This window comes from Sminthopsis crassicaudata, chromosome 6 (genome assembly GCF_048593235.1).
Source record: "Sminthopsis crassicaudata isolate SCR6 chromosome 6, ASM4859323v1, whole genome shotgun sequence".
NCBI classification, from domain to species: Eukaryota; Metazoa; Chordata; class Mammalia; order Dasyuromorphia; family Dasyuridae; genus Sminthopsis; species Sminthopsis crassicaudata.
In genome coordinates, this window is record NC_133622.1 from 222,663,786 (window position 1) to 222,685,099 (window position 21,314).

The following is a 21,314-nucleotide window of genomic DNA, read 5'->3' on the forward strand; positions in this document are numbered from 1 at the left end:
CCATGTGACTAAACTAGAAATTTTGGTTTAAAGTTTTGTCATTTAAAAATTCAGTCTGGTAAAGTTTGAACTAGTTTTGATTTTAACCAGACTTTATTTATTCTAAATGTTAAAAGTGACTCATATGGCAACATTTTTATTGCATTTTGTAAAATGGCAAGATCTCAGATGCCACTCACAGAAATTAACAGCCAAACCAAAATTTTGTGTGATTTGTTTGTGCAATTAGTAATACTTAATCACTTTTGGAATATTCAAGAAGTTAACAAATCTTCCGTTACCATTTCACCGGTAAATAGTCGTAACAATTATTTGCTGTGCTAATTGTAACATTCACAATTCAGGATGGAAGACAAAATTGTATGTTATTTATCTTGAGGTTGTAATCTGTGTTTTAACCTCGAGTTTCGCTGCCTTAATAATGATGGTGGCTCTGATTCTGTGTAGATCCAGATCAGAGGATGCTACCCAAACAAAGTTGCTTCACAATAAAGTCATCAATGCATTATAACAAAGCATGAGATAATGTCTGAAAATCTCATTCATCTTCATGCTCATTTATGGACATTGTTTGAGTCCTGATTGACTCGGATTGAATGGAAATAAATACATGGACTGATCATAATTTTAGGATAGTCTCCCAGTTCATCCAGGACCATCTCCAATAGTCTTGATCTTGTCACTGGAGGGAAAAGTGAGGCAGGTGACCTTGCATAGCGCCCTCCCCCCCACTTAAATCCAACTCACTTTCCATGTCATGGTATTATCACCCTGATGTCATGGTTCTTTTTGAGAATGGAGGATAAACAACAACATTTATGGTATTGTTCTTATGGCTCTAGCAGCCCCTAGTAACAATGCTTCGCCTAATATGGCTTTATGTAACCTCTTGAAGCTATTTGGCAAAGTAGGACCATAGCGCTGAGCTAAGACTGGATTTTACACCAAGGGCTCCTTGCTATTGAGGTCCTGGCTTCTGACTGTGTGGCCTTGAAAGAGAAAAAATGGACAGAGCTCAGAGGCTAATGATAAAGGAACTCTATGGGGAGACACATACTGAACAAAGGAAATGATCATTTCGTAACTCTCGGTCCTCATCTTTTTTTCTAGTTTTCTGGACCTGAGTTTGTCCTTGATAGTATCCATCCTAGGTGTTTGTTTCTTATTCCCATATATTCATTTAGTCTTAATTTCTGATCTTGACTCCTACTGCCCTTTTTGTCCTTGTTACTCTTTCTAATAAAAACAATAACAATAACAGGCACTTATATAATGCTTTAAGATTTTCAAAGCATTTTACAAATTTTTATTTGATTCTCATGAGAGAATTATTATTATCTTCATTTTACAGATGAGGAAACTGAAGCAACAGTGAAGGACTTTCCCGGGAGCACATGGATACTAAATTTTTGGGGTTTGGGTTGAATTCAGGTCTTCTTGACTTCAGGCTCAGCACACTACCCATTGTGCTACCCAACTCTCTCATCCTTCATGTTCAGAGTTGGAGCGAGGCTTTGTTCCTTAACAGATCATTTCGCATCTTGGGGGATGGAGAGCTGGGCTTGGAATCAAAACAATATTGATTCAGAGCTTCAGTTGAGGAGGAGAAGAGAGGGGGAAAGCTCCAAGGCCAGATTATTATTGAAAGAGAAAGAAGTATCTGTGTCACTGACATGACTGGTGACTTATTTGAGTATTTTAAGAATCAACGATAACAGTTCACATTTATAGGGGCTTTAAGATGTTCAAAGCATGTATATATGTGTTCTTATTTGATCCTTATAATAAGGTGGTTGCTATCATCATCATCATCATCATCACTCCCTTTTTATAGATAGGGAAACTGAGGCTCAAAGCACTCAAGTAGCTATGATCACATAGCTAATAAATGTATGAGGCAGAACTTCAATCTAGATCTTCTTGATTCCTAAATTCAACGTTCTATTTTAATGAATAAATAAAAGAAGCCAGAGAAAACACCTCTCTAGATGATTCAGTCAGTGTGATTTCACTATGGAAGTCCAGATAAGAAAAACTTTGTAGTCTGAAGAGTTCAAGGAACCAATGAGCTAGAAAAGGTAGTTTTCACATTTATGGAACGAAGGACTCACACTGGGGATCTCTAGAACCATAAGAATGATATCATAAATGAGCATTCAGCTAAATAAGGTTTTTTGACATTGTCTAGTTCTTCATCATAATTAATTGATGACTTTATTGTGAAGCGACTTTGTTTGGGCAGCACCCTCTGATCTGGGTCTACCCAGAATCAGATCCACCATCATTAAGGAAAGTTTCTTCCAACTCTGATATTATGCATATGTGTAGATGTGAGGGGAAGTGGGATCTGGTAGGTTTACAGAGGTGGGGGAGGGAATAAACTAACATATAGCACCTACCAAGTGTGAGGTGGAATGGATGAGAACCATATGCCATATTATATGGCCAGGGAAACTCAGTTAACATCCCATAAGGACTGAAGCAGCCAGAAGAAGAAAAAGGGTGATGAGGTTGGATAGTAACACATTTGATGAATTAGTAGAGGAGAAAAATAGTAAATATTGTAGGATGTGAAAGGGAATCTATTGCCAAGGAAAGATGGGAGAACCAGTGCTTAGAGAGCTTTAGGAGAAAATGTCAAATGAATCCAAGCAAGCCATTCAAGAGAGGGCAAGGGCAGCAATGAATTGCAAGATGAAATCAAAGCTATTTGTTTCTGCTGTTCAAATGTATTCCATGTATTACTGTGGGGGAAATTGGACACATCAGGGTAGAAAGCCAGTTGTACAAAAACAATTTAATACTGTGTTTTGCAAAGAGTCTAACAGTCTAACTTCTTTTTTATATTAGAAAACCCAGGGCCCGATAGAAGAGTTTTGTTCAAAGTGACTTATGAGAACAGCTTACATAATGGACAGAAGGCTGGACTTAGAGTGAAATATGTAGATGGGAGTTCCAGGAGAATTAACTTTCCAGTACAGTGTAAGCTCCTCGAGGCCTAGAATTGGTTTTTTTGGGTTTTTTGTCTTTGTGTCTCTAGTGCCTGGCTCACAGCTCTGAACACAGTAAGAACCTGATTGTTGTTGTTTATCCTTCCTTCTGAAAGAGAACCAAAGACATCAGGGAAGTGATTCTGTGACATATAAGTGAATTAGATTTCAATGAGGGAGAGCCTTGCAAGGTCACCAGCCTCACTTTTCCCTTCAGATCCATTTGGGCTCAGTGGCAAGATGTAGACCAAGACAATGAGATGGTTAACTAATGAAATGCTTAATTAATGTTGAATGGAAACAAGGACAGAAGCCCACATTTGTGCTATGCCAGCCTCAGAAAGCCAGTTTTCTTATTCCATCTTGAGTTAATTTTGCTTATCATCACTTTTTTTTTTTTGGTTTTAGCAAATATCTACAATTATTCACGGGCCATCACTTTACCTCTGTAATTAGCTAGGCTAGTCTGTCTCTTGAAAGGATGGGGTTTGGGGTGGTTGATCTAAATATGGAAGAAATCGTAATTTTACTGGGCTTATTAAGTGAGTACTTAATTATGGGGCTGTTGCTTTGGAGAGAGTTTAAACTAAAACCTTTACAACATAATATAAACATCTCCTACCTATCTTGTAATTTTTTAGCCTTCTCTCAGATATCTTACCTTCTCTTCTTTGGTGGAAGTAAACACATTTTGTTGGAAAGTCTTCTGACCTGGTTACTTTCTTCTAGAGCTAATAGCAATGAAAAAGGAGAACTAAAAATAAGTTGATCAATCAAGAAGCATTTATTAAGTGCCTGTTACATGTCAGGCACTATGTTCAGCCCTGGAAATAGAGACAAAAATGAAAAATCCTTGCTCTCAAGAAGCTGACATTCTAATGGTGGAGATTACATATAAATAAATACCAGGGAAGACAAGTAGGAGGATCAGAAATGACTTTACTTAGAGGATGAGACTTGAGCTGAGTTTTAAAGGAAAGCATAAATTCCTAGAGGTATAAAAGAAGAAAGAAAGCATGAAGGCAGGAAAAGCAAATGGTATAAAGACATGAGGAAGGAAAATAGAGGGTTGTGTGTCCAGAAGAACAAGTCAGACCCAAGAGGGAGTAGAGGGGAGCAATGTGTAAGAAAACTAGAAAGGTAGGGAAGAAAAAACTTTAAATGCTTTACAGAAAAGTATTTGATTCTAGAAGCACTAGGGAGCTACTGTAGATTATTGAGCATGGTGATCATGAAGAACCATCTCCAGTTGTCCTAATCGATGTCATCTTGTAACTGGATCCATATGACTGTGGAGGGGAAAGTGAGACAGGTGACCTTGCACAGCTTTCCATCACTTATATCCAAGTCACTAGCATGTCATAGCATCGCCTCCCTGATATCTTGGTCCTTTTTTGAGAATAAAGGATAAGCAACACTATGGGGGATGTGGAGTCGAATGATATGAAAATGAAGTTTCTCACAAAAACTAACAGAAGGAAATAACTATATTCTTTGTGGTAGAGTCATTTCAGCTCCATTAAAACTTGCTGTTCAATGAACGTGACATCTTATATCCCACTTCCATGCATTGACAGATACCATTCTGCATACCTGGAATATATGCCTTCATTGCCTCTTGGAATCATTCAAGGCTCATTTCAGGTTCCATCTTCTATGCGAAGCCTTTCTTTGGAGGTAGCATGTTATCATGGAAAGTGCCCTGGCTCTGGTGTCTAAAGACCTGAATTCCAGTCCTACCTCTGATGCCTTCTCTTTCTGTGATCTTGAGCAAATCACTTACCCTCCTGAACCTCAATTTCCTCATTAATAAAATGATGATTCTATTGTTGCCCTATTAGTGATTATTCTCTTCTTAAATTATCACATGTCTGTTTATATGGTATATTCCCCAGTGAAAAACAGAGGGAATATTATTCATATTGTCTTCAATTTCCCAGAGCTTAAAAAAGCATTCTGACCATAGAAAGTGCTTAAGGGTAATTGTTACATTTTTGAATCCTCCTTGATATTCTGCTGAGCACGACAATGTTCTCTTTTATTTTGCTTTATTTTATTTTATATTTCTTTTCTGTTTTTCTTTCTTACTTTGCTTTTTCAAGTAAAATAAATTTAAAATCTAAAAAAGAAGAAAGTGCTTAATAAATATTGGATTGGATTGAAATATTAAGATGTTACTTTTGTTAACAGAAGTCTCTGAGAAAAAAAGAACACATTTTTGAATTAGTTTACATTGATTCTTTCTACCTTAGAACCACTCTAGCTTCCCTGCCTGAAATCAGGCACTACACATAGAGAATATAGTGAAACTTCTAAAAAATTAGATCATTTTATAGAATTGCAGTACATGGGTAATCTATTATCATCATCAACACTCTCATCACCACTGTTGTCACAATCATCGCCATCATCATCATTTCAAATGATAATGGACATAATACTAAAGACAAAGCATGGGGGTAAGAGGACATATTACCAATCATCACTTGAGTTCCAGAAATGCATAAGGAAGTGACAATCCTATAATCGTCTGCCTTCACCAGATCACAGCTAGAGTATTATGTTCATCTCAGGGTTCTACCTTTTAGGAAGAACACTATTAGATTGTAGAACATTGGGAAGAGGGTAACCAGGAGAGCAAAGGGCTTCAATTTCATGAAATATGAAAATGAACTAAAGAAACTGAAGATATTAAATCTAGTAAAGAAAATATCTGGGAAAGAAGGGGCAAGAAGAAGTGAACAAGCACTTATTAAATGTTTGTTACTGCCAGCTAGTATTTATAATATATCAATAAGTATTTATAAGCATCTACTATGTGTCAGGCATTGTACTAAAAGCTGTTGTTATAAAGAGAAAAGACAGTTCCCTGCAGTTTCTGGTTACAATCTAATTAGGGGAGAAAACATGCAAACAAATATAGCAAGCTATACACAAGTATACACAAGCTATACACAGGATCCTATTTTCAATAGAAGTCTCTTGTTTCTTCAATTATAAAATGATGATAATGCTTAGATCAAGGCTGCCGAGAAGAGTGTGTTTTGAAAACTTCAATGCACTATATAAATTTGAACTCTCCTGTTCTCTAATACTCCAGTGGGTCAGTGATCTTCAATATCAATATTTCTTCTATTCATATAAATTGAGGTTTCTTAAAATTTTCCACTCATGACCCTTTTATGATAGAGAATTTTTTTATGTAACCCTAGGTATACATTCATACATATATATATATATGTATTTATATACATATATATGTATTTATATATATATACCTAGGGTTACATAAAAAATATAAAATTATACATATATATAATAGGTATACAAATCAATCATTTGCTGGTAATAAATCCTAATTCTATGATTTGTGTAGCATATTTAGGTACATGACTCCACATGAGATTGCGACCCATAGTTTAAGGAGCTTTGAAGATTGCTACCTGTGTTTGCCTTCTCATCCTATGCAACTCTCATCCATATTCTTTAATAAGCCTCCACAGAAGTTCCATCCAATGTGCTGGAGACTCTCCTTGATTCCTTTTGATAGCTCAAAGATCTCTTGACATCACAAATACAGCACAAGGGCTGGCTATAGCTCATCCCCTTGTTCTTATCGTGAAATCAGTCTACCTTTTTTTAAAGGCTATGTTTTATTGATGACACATTTACTTTGATTGTCCTTTGAGATTCCTTGTTTGTCCTCCTGGTGTTATTGCCCTTTTTATTAATATGAGATTGCTAGTCATACTTTTGAATACATTTAAGTACCCTCATTTCCTCTGCTGACAGAGAGGTGACAGATGGGTTCTATTCCCTTTTCTCTCATTCTTGGTGATGAGTGGGTTGTACTATTTGTCTCACCTCCTGAGTGTTAGAAATCAATACAATTTGTTCTTCCTTTAAGCCAGGCCAAGGAGAAAGATTCCTGGCAGGCAGGGCGAGAGACAAAGCAGGAAAAAAATGTCTAATAAGTTTTAGAATTACTCTGTCTAGGAATTGGAAATTGAGGGGAACATCCATCCATTTGGGAACGGCTGAACAAGTTGCAGTAAGATTGGGATGGAATATTGTTATGCTGTAAGAAATGATGAACAGAATCATTTCAGAAAAACCTGGAAAGATTTATATGAATTGATGCGAAGTGAAGTAACCAGAACCTGGAGAACATTTTATATATAGTAACAACAATGTTGTGATGATAACCAACTCTGGGAGACTTAACTATTCTGATCAATACAATTATACAAGACAGTTCCAAAGAAATCATGATGAAAAATGCTCTCTCCACCTTCTGAGAGAGAACTGATGAACTCTGAATGCAGATTGAAGTCACAAGGAGAATGTTAATTCAGAGTGTTAACATCTCCAAAACCAGAGTAGCTCAAGGGTCCTCATTGCCTCTCATCTGGACTGTAGTAAAAATCTCATGATCCCTGCCTCCAGTCTCTATATTCTCTAATTTTTGCATAGCAACCAAAATTATCTTCTTAAATGCAGGTTAAGCACTCCCCGTTGTCTCATTCAGTCCTTATACAGTATGGTGTTTATTGCCCTCTGCTGGGCTACTTTCTAAATAATAATATTAATAATTGAAATAGCACTTTAAAGTTTGCATAGTTCTTTTAAAAAATGGTATTTTATTTTTTCTAATTACATATAAAAATAGTTCATTCACTTTTATAAGATTTCAAGTTGTATTGTTGTCCCTTCCTCCCCAAGATGGCGAGCACTCCAATATAAGTTATTCATGCACAATCATATTAAACATATTTCCACACTAGTCTGTGAAAGAAGAATCAGAACCAAAGGGGAAAATCACAAGAAAGAAGAAACACATAAATATGAAAATACTATGCCAGCATGTACCTTCAGAATCTAATGCTTATTGTGCAACAAGAAAATGGTATTTACACACATATATTATATCTAGGTTATATTGTAACACATGTAAAATGTATGGGATTGCCTGTCATCGGGGGGAGGGAGTAGAGGGAGGGGGGATAATTTGGAAAAATGAATACAAGGGATAATATTATAAAAATATATATAATAAAAAATAATTAAAAAAAAAAAAAAAAGAAAATACTATGCCAGACTCCAAGGTTCTTTCCCTGGATGTAGATAGCATTTCTATCATGAGTTTTTGAAATTGTCTTAGATTATTGTATTTATGAGCAGAGTTAAGTTGATCAGAGTTGGTCATCACACAATATTGCTGCTATTCTCCTGATTCTACTCACTTCACTCAGCATCAGGTCATGTAAGTTTTTTGAGGTTTTTCTGAGATCTATCTGCTCATCATTTCTTATATCACAATAGTATTCCATTACATTCATACATCACAACTTGTTCAGTCATTCCCCAATTGACAGGCTTCCTCTCAAACAAAGTTCTTTACATATTTATGATCTCATATAGTCATCAGAACAGCCCTGTAAGGTCAGTGCTATTATTAGCTCCATTTTACAGCTATGAATAGCATTCCCCAAATATGGCCTTTAATGCTACAATTGTGGTCTGACCAGGACAGAATGCTGCAAAACCATCACCAGCCTCGTTCTTGACATAATAAGGATAGCACACTGAACTTGAAGTTTGGAAGTCCTGCCTCAAATGCTTATGAACTATGTGACTCTGAACAAGCCACTCAACCACTTTCACCCTTAATTTTCTTATTTGTAAAAAGTGCATTTCATTATCCATATAACACTTTCATCATAGGCTTCTAGATGAAATGCATATGTAATGTACTTCACAAGCCTTTAAGTGATGGATAATTAATTGCTAGTTATTATTAGCTTTTTTTGGATGACTATATAGTACTTATAGGTTTACATTTCACTTAAATTTCCAGGTTTTAATATCTTTTTATATTTTGATATTCAGGAAGTTAGGACATATCTTTTGGAAACAAAAATCTAATAATCTGCTTTCCTCTGTCTAACTTCTTTCTGGAACACAAAGCTTATAGGGCCACTGGGGAGAATCAGTCTTTAGAAGGAGCCAACCCTTCCTTTCCATCATTTCTCAAAATTCATCAATAATAAATAATAGACAATATTTTATAATGCTTAAGGTTTACAAAGCACTTTACATGGGGCAAAATCTTGCCAATTTTTACATTTAGTTCTCCTGAGGTTTGATGATGAACCTTAGCCTTGTTTCTGATCTGCCATAAAACTTTTCTAGGTTAAGGTTAAATCTTGCTTTCATGGAACAATACGTTGAGTGTTTCAGATTTCAAATTCCTATAAACTCCAAATCAATATGTCATTGAGGGACTGCAGAGGTTTTACACCAGGGCTTCTTAAACTTTTTCCACTCTTGACTCCTTTAAGCCCAAGAGATTTTTGAATGACCTTGGGTATATAAAAGATATATAAATCGAACATTTCCTGATAATCATAATTTTGTGACCCCTCACATTCAGTTATGAGACCTCATATCAGGTGATAAATCACAGTTTAAGAATCTGAGTTTTACCTGACAAAATATATTTAGAAATATATCTGCTTGACTTCAGGATTTTCCTCTTTTATGGGGAAAAAAAAAACATTAGCTAAGCCATATGCTCCATTGGTATTCTTGAGATGTTGTCAGGGGAGAAAATGAGAAAGGGCCCCAGCACACTGAATGCCCCTTCATGGCAAAGTTATGAAAAGACATGGACTAAATCTGCACAGGTGTCCATAGACACCAATCTATGTTTATGGAGAGAATGCACACTTTGGTTTCTTGGAACTTTGATTTTCAGTAGTGTTTTAGACCCCAGAGGGATGTAGCCTCATACAAATTATGTCTCCAATGACCCTCTCATTTTATTAATTAGAAAACTGAGGGTCAAAAAAGTTAAGAGACTTGTTCAAATCACAAGTAGTGAGCGAGAGAGCCACAAGATTGTAGATTTTATCTACTATGGTGAATTTTCTAAAATCCACACATTTTTGACATTACCTGTTATTGTAATCCTGATGCTAGATTTTTTAAATCCTGTTTTTTTTTTTTTTTTTAGGCAAGCCCCTGATTTGCAAGATGTTTCATTCTCTCCTTAAGCCAAATATTCTTTTAGTCATCCTCTGTGCTTTGCTATATAAACTTGTTTTCTTCTATCTTTATTTGCTTTTACCTTTTTTTATCTTCCTCAGGACCACTTCTAATTCACATAATGATTTTCAAAGTTATATGATAATAGCTGATATTTGTAAAGAACTGCAAACTTTGCAAAGTGCTTTATAAATGTTATCTTCTTTGATCTTGACAACAATTTTATGAGGTATTATCATCCCTATTTTGCAGATGGGAAAACTGAGGCAGAGAGATCAAATGACTTGCCTAGGATCACATACAATTTGAACTCACATCTTCCTGAATCCAAGTTCAATGCTCTATGCACTTGTACCATCTAAGGTCAAAATTATCTGGCTATTTAGTGACCCGATAATGACTTAGGAAAAAGAGAAAATGCAAAAATAAGAGAATCCCAGAGTTTCTTGTTATTGAGAATGTCTTTTTGTCCTCGAAAGAACCTTGTTTTCAATGTACCAGCCTTTGCTTTCATTGGAGCATGAAGGCATCCCATAGTAGTGGGGATTCAAGATGATCCTTTCAATCTTTGAATAGCACTAATTGTTAGGAACTTTCCCCCTCAAACCATGTCTAAATTGAACCTTTTAAGAATTCTGACTATTGCTTTTAGTTCTGCCTGGGGATAAACAGAATAAATCTGTGTGGTAATTCTTCAAAAACTTGAAGATGGATGCCAGGTTTCCTCCTACCCACCACATCATCACTTCTCCAGGATAAGGAAAGCCCCCAGTTCCTTTGACTGGCTCTCATATGGCATGAATTTGAGGCCTTAACAGTCCCCAACTTTTTAGTACTCTACCTAAAATATGGTACCAAATTGTTGTGTTTGTTCAGCCGTGTCTGACTATAATGCCATTTGGGGTTTTCTTGGCAAAGATACTATTTCCTTCTCCAGTTCATTTTTCAGAGGAAACTAAAGCAAACAGGGTGGAAAAACTTGCTCAGGATCACACAACTAAGATTTGTCGGAGGCCAGATTTGAACTTAGGAAGATGAGTCTTCTTGATTCCAGCTTCCATGCTCTAATCACTGTGCTGCCCAGCTGTCCTGTGGTACCAAGTACTGAATACAATACTCCTCAAAAGTGGTTTCATCATGTCCTCAGTCCTGGAGCCTATGCTCCTTGTCTACTCTCTCACACAGTTAACTCATTTTGCATTTAAATGCAAACCTCTGATCTTTTTTCTTGCAAGAAAATGTTGTCTTCTCCAATTACTAGAATGGATAATTTTGAACTCAATTACAAGATTTATATTTATTCCTCTTAAATCTTATACTATTAGATCCTGTCCAGTGTTCTAAGCCAGTCAGTCACTAAACATTTATTAAGTGCCTACTATGGGCCAGGAAATATGTTAAACATTGGCAAGAACACAGAGCAAAAATTTATTATAAATGTATGTGTGGGTGATTTCATTTTCAATTGATTTTTCTGCTTCCTGTTTCTCCTCTTCTTTAATGATAACAATCCTAGATCACCCATTTTCTCCCTAATTCTGCTCAGGATCCTTCTTTAAGAGCTCCTGAAATCCTTGCTTCAATAAAACACCATTTTCCTTCCATTTGCTGTGGATGTATCTTGTATGTATCTATTTAATTATGTGTTATCGCCTTAGAATGCAAGCTTATTGAGGTTAGGAACCACTTTTCTGCCTTTCTTTGTATGTCTAGCACTTAACACAGTGCTTGCCACATAGTAGGTACTTAATAAATGCTTGTTGACTTGAACTTCCCCATCCTAATTGCCATCTAGTCCTCAAAAACACATAGGAGCTGATAGTTAACCTTTATATTATTTGTCTACTTTGGCTACAATATACATATATATATATATATATATAATATTATGCACCTATATATATATATGTATATACTTCAGCTATAATATAATAAATACTTGTCATATTTGTTCTGGTTGCCAAAGTATGAATATATGTTATTATAGTACATTGTTTATATAGATAGAAATCCTAGTGTATTTGATATTTCCTGTTTTATGTTATAGGTTTTTAGAAGATGGAAACCATATATGTCATACCCTGACTTATTTGTGAAGGTCCTTAATAAGTATCATTTAATGACAGGTATAGTAAAATCCATTGGATGACCATATTTTGCCTAGGAAAAGTTTAGCTTTTAATTGTAAAATCTTATAATCCAACTACTTCTGGTGGTTATTATTTGAAGTGACTTTAAGCTCCATTTCAATAGGCAATACTAGTGGGATTGTAAAATAATTTAGACTAAACAAGGCAATGTTAAAAGAACCAAAAAAAAAAAAAAAGAATTTTTTTAGGGTTGCCAAGCATAGGATAAAATAAAAACCTGGCTCCCTTTGTACTTCTCCTTCAGTTCTTACAAAATAAAAATGGAATTGTCAATTCCAGAAATTAGTGCAGTTTTACTTTCCATGTCAGATGGAAGAGGGATTTACTTTCTACATTAGCTAGAACCAGAGTTTAAATTAGTCTCTTCTGTGATTTGGGGTCTAATATTTGGGGGGGTATACAGGGATTAGAGGAAGAGGCAGAATTCATCTCTGTTGCCTAGGAATTCACAGTTTCATAAGAAAGAGTTATTTACAAATAGCACATTTATAGTATAAACTGGAGGTAATCAACTAAAGAAGTTACTAGAATTTTTTAAAATTCAATTTTGTTTTGGTTTCATATTCTCTCCTTTCCCCTTTTCTTCCACATCCAATGAAGAAAAACAAAATCTATTACAAATATGTATGTTTGTAATATATGTGTGTGTATGTATTTATGTGTTCCCAGATTAGCCATGTCCAAAAGAAAGGAAAAAGAGAAAGACAGAAGGAATGATTGGAGGAGGAATGTTAGTCACTGTTGATCAGAATTACTAACTCTTTCCAAGTTGATGATCTTTACAACCTTGTTGTTATTATATAAATTGTTCTCCTGGTTCTGCTTACTTCACTTTGCATTAATTCCTGCAAGTCTTTTCAGGTTTTTCTACAATTATCCCAGAAGGCATTACCTATAAGGAGAATCATGAAAGGCTTCCTAGAGTAGCAAGGAATTGAAGGAAGCAATTGGAAATGCAAGATTGGAACTCAGCAGAGAGCCTGAGGCAGAACAGGGAGATTTAAGAATCATTAAAGATGATAAGTAAATCCTTGGAAGTTGATGAGATCACAAAATGAAGTATAGGAGAAGAGAATCTTGAGGGATATTGATAGTTAGAGGGTGTGATCTAGAAAAGGATCCAGCAAAGAAAACTTAAGAAGTGATTAGATAGTCACAAAAGGATGGAATGGTGTCACAAAAATCTAGAGAAAAGGGACCATTCTGGAGAAGAAGGTAATTAACAGTGTCAGAAGCTACAGAGGAGTCAGGAGAAATATGGATTGAAAAAAGGCCATTGGATTTGGCAATGAAGAGATCTCCATAATTTTGGAAAGAGCAGATTTGGTGAAATGAATTCAGAAACCAGATTATAGAAATTTAAGAACATAAGGAAAAGAAAGAGGAGGCATCAATTGTAAGTGACCTTTGTAAGGAGTTTGGAAACAAAAACAAGGAGAGATACACTATGGTAATTAGAGGGAATTATGGGGTCAAGTGAGGGTTTTTTTGGTGAGACTTGGGTATGTTTGCAGGAAATAAAGAAAAAGTCAATACATAAAAAAAAAAAGATTGAAGAAAAAAGAGTGTGAATGATACATTCTTCTCTGAGCAGAATTAGAAATCATAGGATTACAGATTTAGAACTGGAAGACATGTTAGAGGTAGACTCATTGCATCATAAATCTGGAGGTGGGAGGGAGCTTCTTCACTGACCATCTAGTCCAATCCCCTCATTTTAGAGATGAGGGAAATAAGACCCAGAAAAATGAAACCGTTTGTCTCTGGTCACCCACTTAACGAATGTCAGAGAGTTGGAGTTTGAAATCCAGCCTTTAACTCCATAGGCAGAGTTCTTCCTTACTATCCTCACCTTGGAATTTGAGAGAAAGGGAAGGAAGCAAGATGTCCTAGAAAGAGTCCAGAAGATCAAGGTTTCATCTTGGTTCCGTCACTTGTTATCATTTCACCAAAGGGGTTCAATTTCCTCATCTACAAACTGAGGACTTAGACTAGATAGTTTCTAGTGGCATCTCCTAGCCCTAGTATGTGGATCTAAGATCTTACTTGGCCACCCTATTTACTCACATCATACAACCAACCATTTGATGCTCTTTTTTTTCTCCTGACTTCCTCTTCTTTAAAAGTCTTTTTTTTTTGGGGGGGGGGGGAACTTTATTCTCTCTTGCTTATCTTCTCTTGTTTACCCATGGCGGTGTTAGAAAAAATAAAAAAGTTCAGGTCTTGTAATGAATGACCCTCTGGGTCTGGTGATCCTTTTCTTTGTCTGGCTCTGAACATTTTTCCTTTATACAGTCACATGGAAAAGGAAATCTCCTATGTCATTTTCTTTGATTGATAGAAGAGCCTCAGGGAATCTTTCCAGCAATAGAAGCCAAGTGGATGAAATCATTCCAAACTTGGATAGTTTGAACAACAATTTCCTTACACCTCACACATCCTCAGATGTTTTCTGTTGCTAAGTTCAGCTACTGGTCTTGACCAGAGCTTCTTAAATTTTTCCTGCTTGTGATCCCTTTTAGTGCGAAAAATTTTGATGGGACTCTAGCCATATAGGTATATGAAACAGGTATACAAATCAAATATTTACTGGTAATAATTTTGTAACCCCCACATTTAGTTATACAAGTCAGATGGGGTCACAGCCCTCAGTTTAAGAGAGCTTTGGTCTAGAAAACACCGTCACTGGATTTCATTTCTCTTTCTTGTGAAGTGTTTTTATACTTCAGTCTTCTAATTATATTTATTCCCATTTTATCACCACAGAACCTTATCCTTATAAACCTGTTTTATCCCACTCTTAACTTTCATGATTCATTCCTCTAGTTAGGACCAGATGACAAAACTAAAACATGAATATTCCTTATTTTTGCAGGTACCAACCATCTGCGAACGAATGTCACCCTAACCTCACAATCATTTACAAACCCTCGGAGATCTACATCAACATCACCAACATGGCCTTCCTGGGAATTAAAGTCTTCCTCGAACACTGACCGGCTCAAGGACCCAATGAGACATTTCCCTGAAAATGCAAGCTTCCTACAGATAATCAAATCTACACTGGTTCACCCTCCCCCTAGAACTAGGGCTCAAATAGATTTCTCTTCTGCCCTTTATCAAGGGAGTGGACATAGTGCATCTCTGGATCCTCCCAAGGAGTTGGCCCAGGCTCTCAACCACCTAAGACCTCGAGATTCGGACGAAGCAGCTGACGTGTCAGGTTTGCCTCAACCCAACATGTCTGTCCCATTGTCCACAACACCATCTGTGACATTGTCGAGTGCTGTCCTGTCATCTCAGCCAGTGCCATTAGGAACACCTCCCATTCCAAACCAGCACATGCCAGAGTCAGACATTGTCTCAGCAATTCCATCTCCATCTCTCTTTTCATCAGCTCCTGGCTCACCTCATACCATCATATTTTCTAAACCTACTGAGCTACCAGCCAAAGTGCCTTCATTCCCCCAGGCAGCTCCCTCTGATTTTTCCCATAGAGAAAGTACTGATAATCCCTTAGACCCTCTTTCCAGTAAAACAAGTCACCCTCCATCCAGAAAGGCCCAAGAATTAACAGACATCCTCGGTCTGGATTTTTCTGGATCTACAACAGCACAGTACTCTAGAGTGGCCCCAAGTGAGAGACTGCACCCAGAAAGCCCATCTACATCTGTGTTTGTGAATTCCATGCCAGACATACCCCATCTGTCTTCCCCACCAGTTGCGCCTGGAAGTCTACCTTGGCTTCCAAGTCAAACCCCCACATTGTTGAAGTTCACAGATATGTCTTCTTCAGGCCCAGTCCGCACTCAACCATTCAAACCAAGAGTGACTAAAAGGGCCCATGGCAGTGTGTCCTGGCCGGCTTTTGAGAGCTCATCAGAGGCGCCCGAAGTGGGGTCCAGACTTGTCCAAAGTACAGATGGAGGAGCTGCTTCTATGGAAAGGAGATCCAGCCAACCTGCTACTGTAAACAAGCCTGTGCAATTGTCACCAGCTCCTGAGGACGTGAGGGCAGTGGCCTATCCTGGAAAACGTGTCCACTCCTCTCCAGCCACTCAGTCTTTTGCAGCTCCAGGTGAAGCAACTTCTTCTCATCCCGCCTCTTCACCAGCAACTAAAAATGAACCAGCTTCAATCTCCACACCTGATTTCCCATGGCAGTCCCAGAGCAGGGCATCTTCCCTGCTTATGGTGGCAAAAAGTCCAACTTCTAAAGAAAAGAACAAGGATGGGACTCCTGCAGACTTGCTCCTTGTGGAGACAGACCAGTCATCTGTCCAGTATTCTACAATTGCAAGTCTCCCCTTAGGGAAAGAAGGCAGCTTGATGGGTGCTTTTATGGGAAATGAAAAAGCCAAGAGAATGACATCTCCTGGTTCCAGTCCCATTCAGGAGGCCACCAGCCAGTCCACTTTAAGTGATTCGACCACCAATCACATTCCAGCCGCTATCATCACAAAGCCCAGAGTGACTCTCACACTCTCAGACTTGCCTGCTCATCCTATCCCGCCAACGGAGCAGTCCTCCTCTGCTTTGAAGTCTTTTCCTACAGCAGATGCCGAGTCTAAGGTCAGGATGACATCTGCAGATAGTTCTGGAGTCACAACTTCAGCCCCTAAGCGGGAGGCCATCCATGTTCTCCATTCTTCTAGACCAGCAAGAACACAAACGGCAATGAGCACAGCTGTTTCCCAGAGTATTCTTCCAGGAGGAACTGAGTCTCATTTCTTAGAATCGCTGATACCTGTCCTGTCTCCCCCAAAAGGCTATAATTTAAATGGACATGAAAAAAGTCCTGCATCTTCAGTGACTCATTCTGCCAAAATCACTGTTCCTAGTATCTCAAATTCAGCTGCCAAAATGACACATCCTCCAGATGTCAGAAATGCTGATTTGCACCTGACCTTTGCTAAAGGACTCAGGCATGAGTATCCATCCCTTAATTTAAGCACAGAACAAGCCACCCATCAGTCTAGAGTTACTACTATTGGAAACTCTTCGGACCTTTGGCCCATAGACCAGAAAAACATCACCCGTGACCTTGCAGCATCGTTCAGCCCACACCTGGCTAGCCAGGAAGCTTTCACCACAGCCCATGAACACCTCCTTTCACGTCCTCCCTCAGAATCACCTCCACTTTTGACATCTGTTCCACCAGCCTCATCAGCTGTAACTCCCCCCATCAGCTTGCAGGAAATGCTTTCAGGAGAAACAGAGACAAGAACCTCATCTGCCAGTACTCACCACCCATCGCCTATGATAAACACTCCTGGGTCATTCCAGAATGGCCGCAAGCCTTGGACATTTCCTGCTGCCGTTCTTCCCACACTAACCCATGCCTTATTCAGGACGGCATCTAAAGCACTGCTGACTTCTCCAGTCCCTGAGAACTGGACTGTTGCACCCGCTCATGCAGGTAGTTTGGTTCCTGGTTCCCTACACACAGGTATGACCACTTCCATGGCCAAAGCATCTTCAACTTCAACATCATTATGTAGCTTCACTCTGAAGGAACACATAGACATACAAATAGACACACATTCCTTGTAATGGGATGGAGCTCCTGAGAAGCCCTGGTTCGGATTCTTCTGGCCATTTGTTTGTCCAGAAGCATCCAGAACTTAAATAAATATGAAGGAGCAGTAGAATAGCATTGATGTAATTTTCATAACAACTCTTCTAGCCTAATGATTTGGAAGCGATTAGATCTAAAATCTCCCTGTCCTAACATGGTTCTAGCACCAACCCTTTACAAATAGTTTCATAAGTGACATCCATTCATCACCAATGCTCCCTTCCTTGTGTTGTATTATGACCAACTACAAATTGTACTTATTCTCTCCTTGCAGCACACGCCTCCATGTCCCCCGAGGTGGTTCCAACTGTGGCGTCAACAGCAGCCACAAGGGTTATAGGAAAATACACTCTGTCCGCATTGTCTGCAGCCTTAGTGTCCAAGGGGACTGGAAACAAACTCTCCATTCCCTCAGCAATGGTAGCCAAAAGCACCTTGTCCCCGGTGCTGGCTAAAAATGGCACTCCCATTGGAACACCAGCCTCCCAGATGGTGACAGTTACAACCAAGGCGGTCGAGACTCCTACAGCTTCTCCCTTCGTATCCACGACCCACAGAACCACGCAGGCAAATATGATCACAGCTGCTGCAAGACTATCAACAACACATTTCCCAGGGAAATCTCAAGCCATGCAATCAGACTTCCATAAGACAACCAACTCAGAAACGTCTAGGATCTCCACCACATTCCCATTGACCATCATGGCAGCTCTGACATCTATGTCCACATCGGGGAAGGTTACTAAACTCCCTCCCATGCCTGTGGAAAACACATCAGCTGCTCTCCCATTGGCTTCCACTACTGTGGTCACAACTGGCAAGACCACCTTGAATCTAGAATGTCAGATGTCCAGGAAACTAATGGTAAAGACAGGTAAGAGTCTTGGAAACAATAGTACATCCTGGTCTTAGAGATGGGGGGAGAGATTTATTTTGTAGTCGTGGAATTTTTTTCTCCCCTTTTGGATCATGAGAGGAAGAATTGAATGAATTATGGAATATAATTTTTAGATATCAAAATGTTTTGTATCATTTTTTTTTGTGGTGGTGGGATATTTTCTCCCCTTTTGGATGATGAGAGTATAAGAGTTGAGTAAATTGTGGAGCATAGTTTCTGGATTATAAAATATTAAATATCAGTGTTTGTAGCAATATTTCGCATCAACTTTTTTTGTAGCATTGGGAAATTTTCTCCCCTTTTGGATTATAAGAATCGAGTAAATTATGGAATATAGTTTCTGGGTTATAAAATATTCATTATCAGGATTTGTTTTTCTTTTTTGTTTTTATTAGCTCTAAAATATTTTTGATGAAAGAAACGAGTCAACGAAGTCAACGAGTATCCATTACTTACATTCCTAGAGTTGCTAAGACTTACGCCAGTCACATAGCTACTACATGTCAGTTGGGATTTGAATCCAGGGTTTGTTTTTTTTTTTTTGTCTCTAAAGCTGGCCCTCTCTTTATCACACCATGCAACTGCATTAATTTACTTGGGGAAAGGGAGGGTCCTGGTTAAGCTTTGAAGGAATTTTGGAATCCCTCCAGCAGCAGTAGAGTTAATGCAATGCAGTTTCTGATTGCAGTAAAGAGATGGCCTAGAACACACAGCATGCTATTAATAGTGCTGTTCAGCTCTGCTATAAAAAGGGAGTTGATAAATTATTTTAAAGAATATATAAATGCTGAATGCACCTGTCTCTGTTTCCCTACTCTTCCTTCCCTCACCTCTCTCAACCTAAGAATGAAAAGAAATGACATATTTAAATACATCCCAGTCTTAAAGGGGGATACTGTGAACATCCTGGCGTAGGGACTAATATCTCCGCAAGCTTCTGGGCTCTTATTTGTTACTGTTCAGTTGTTTTTCACTGTGTCTGATTCTTCATGATCCTATTTGGGGTTTTCTTGGCAGAGATACTGGTGTGCTTTGCCATTTCCTTCTCTAGTTCATTTTCTAGATGAGGAAAGCGGGCAAGTGATTTGGCCACATTCACACAGCTGGGAAGTGTCTGAGGCCAGAAACTCAGGAAGATGAGGCTTCCTGACTCCAGGCCTGGGACTCCATGCATTTGTACCACCTAACGGCCTATCTTCCATGTCTACTAGAGCTTATTATCTGTGGGTGGGAGTGAGTTAGGCTACTCATAGAACCCCTTAGAGGTAATGGTGATATAAAGACCTCAGGGGAGAATTTTTTAATAACCGGGTCTTAGAGATAGTTATAGAACACTTTAAAATGGAAGAAGGAAAAAAAATACGTCTTTTCCCTCTTTCTGTCAATTTCACCGGTTAACTGAATGTCAATCAATATTAAGTCAACCAGAGCTGATTTTAATTGGCTGTTATGCTCAATTCCTCATCTGTAAAATGAACTGGAGAAGAAAATGGCAAACTACTCCAGTGTCTTTGCCAAGAATATTCCAAATGGGATCGTGAAGAATTGGACAAGACTGAAAATGACTGAACAACAACAATCCTGGCTGGCTTGATGCTGATTGGTAGTTCAACAGGCTAATGATAGGGAACATATGAGTGTTGGGGGGCCTTGGATGCTTCCTTGCTTTCCTCTGCTGATTCAGCATTAAAAAGGTTTTTTTCTTCCACCCCCATTGAGAATCTTCAAAGTATGATCTTTAGATCATTGTTTGATAGCTCGTTTACTGCCTTGCTAATATCTTCTGCCTCCAAATCAAGCTTAAGTGTTCTCTGGTATAATTATGACCTGTTTAATAATATAATTATGACATATTTTACAAACATACATTTGTTAATATAATTATGACTTACTTTTCAGAAGCTTCCTCAGTTCCTCTTCAAATCTCCTGGCTCCAATTTCCATCCCTGAAAATTAGCTACAATTCGGTTTCTACTTATTGTTAAATGGACTTTAGGACTTTTTATTCTTGCTTCTCCTAGTATGGTCTTCACTGAGGGCTCTGAACACATAGATCTGTGCTCAACATTTTTATGAAGAACTTCTACAGGGGAGGAGCACGTTAAAACCAGATTGTTTGAAAGGATGGAATATGACCACTCTGCACTAATGTGTGTGTGTATTTTTTTTTGAACAGTTCTCTTTCTCACCCAGAGGAGGCTGCAGATCAATGATTCCCTGAAGCCTGACGTGACCAAAGGGCTCACCCAAGCCCTGCAGAAAGCTTTCCGCCAGAATGATATCTATGCACATGTAAGCTACCATAGCTTGTTTGAAACCAAAGTAACCTATCTGTGTCTCTTCTTTCTAACTAGAGTTTGGTTTTATTTTATTCATAAAGACTATGTTCACCCCTTAAATAGAGGAAAGACCTCAAGGGCCTGATAAGAGTTCTCTCTCCCGGTAATAGAGCATGGAATATTAGAACTAGAAAGAACCCCGGTATTTCCTGTGGCACACTCCTCCCTGGCCCTTCCTCTACCCTACAAGGAAAGTAGGGTCAAGAGATGAAAAGTCAAAGAAGAAAAAATGGAACTCATAGGAGATCATTAAGCCCAATCCCTTCATTTTACAGAAAAGGAAACTGAAGTCCAGAGAAGTCAAGGGATGTG

The 21,314-nt window shown here is 38.2% G+C and overlaps 1 protein-coding gene across 7 annotated transcripts in view; it reads left to right on the plus strand.

Moving 5' to 3' along the window:
• KIAA1549L (KIAA1549 like) overlaps window positions 1-21,314 on the plus strand; it is a 274,216-nt gene that overhangs the window by 138,143 nt on the left and 114,759 nt on the right. For 6 of the 7 annotated variants that reach the window (XM_074276445.1, XM_074276446.1, XM_074276447.1 and 3 more), the window contains exons 2-4: window positions 15,063-17,636; window positions 18,040-18,639; window positions 20,840-20,955. In XM_074276445.1, the coding sequence (XP_074132546.1) occupies window positions 15,063-17,636; window positions 18,040-18,639; window positions 20,840-20,955 (3,290 nt within the window). The remainder of the gene's footprint in view (window positions 1-15,062; window positions 17,637-18,039; window positions 18,640-20,839; window positions 20,956-21,314) is intronic. The other variant, XM_074276449.1, reaches the window with a different exon arrangement.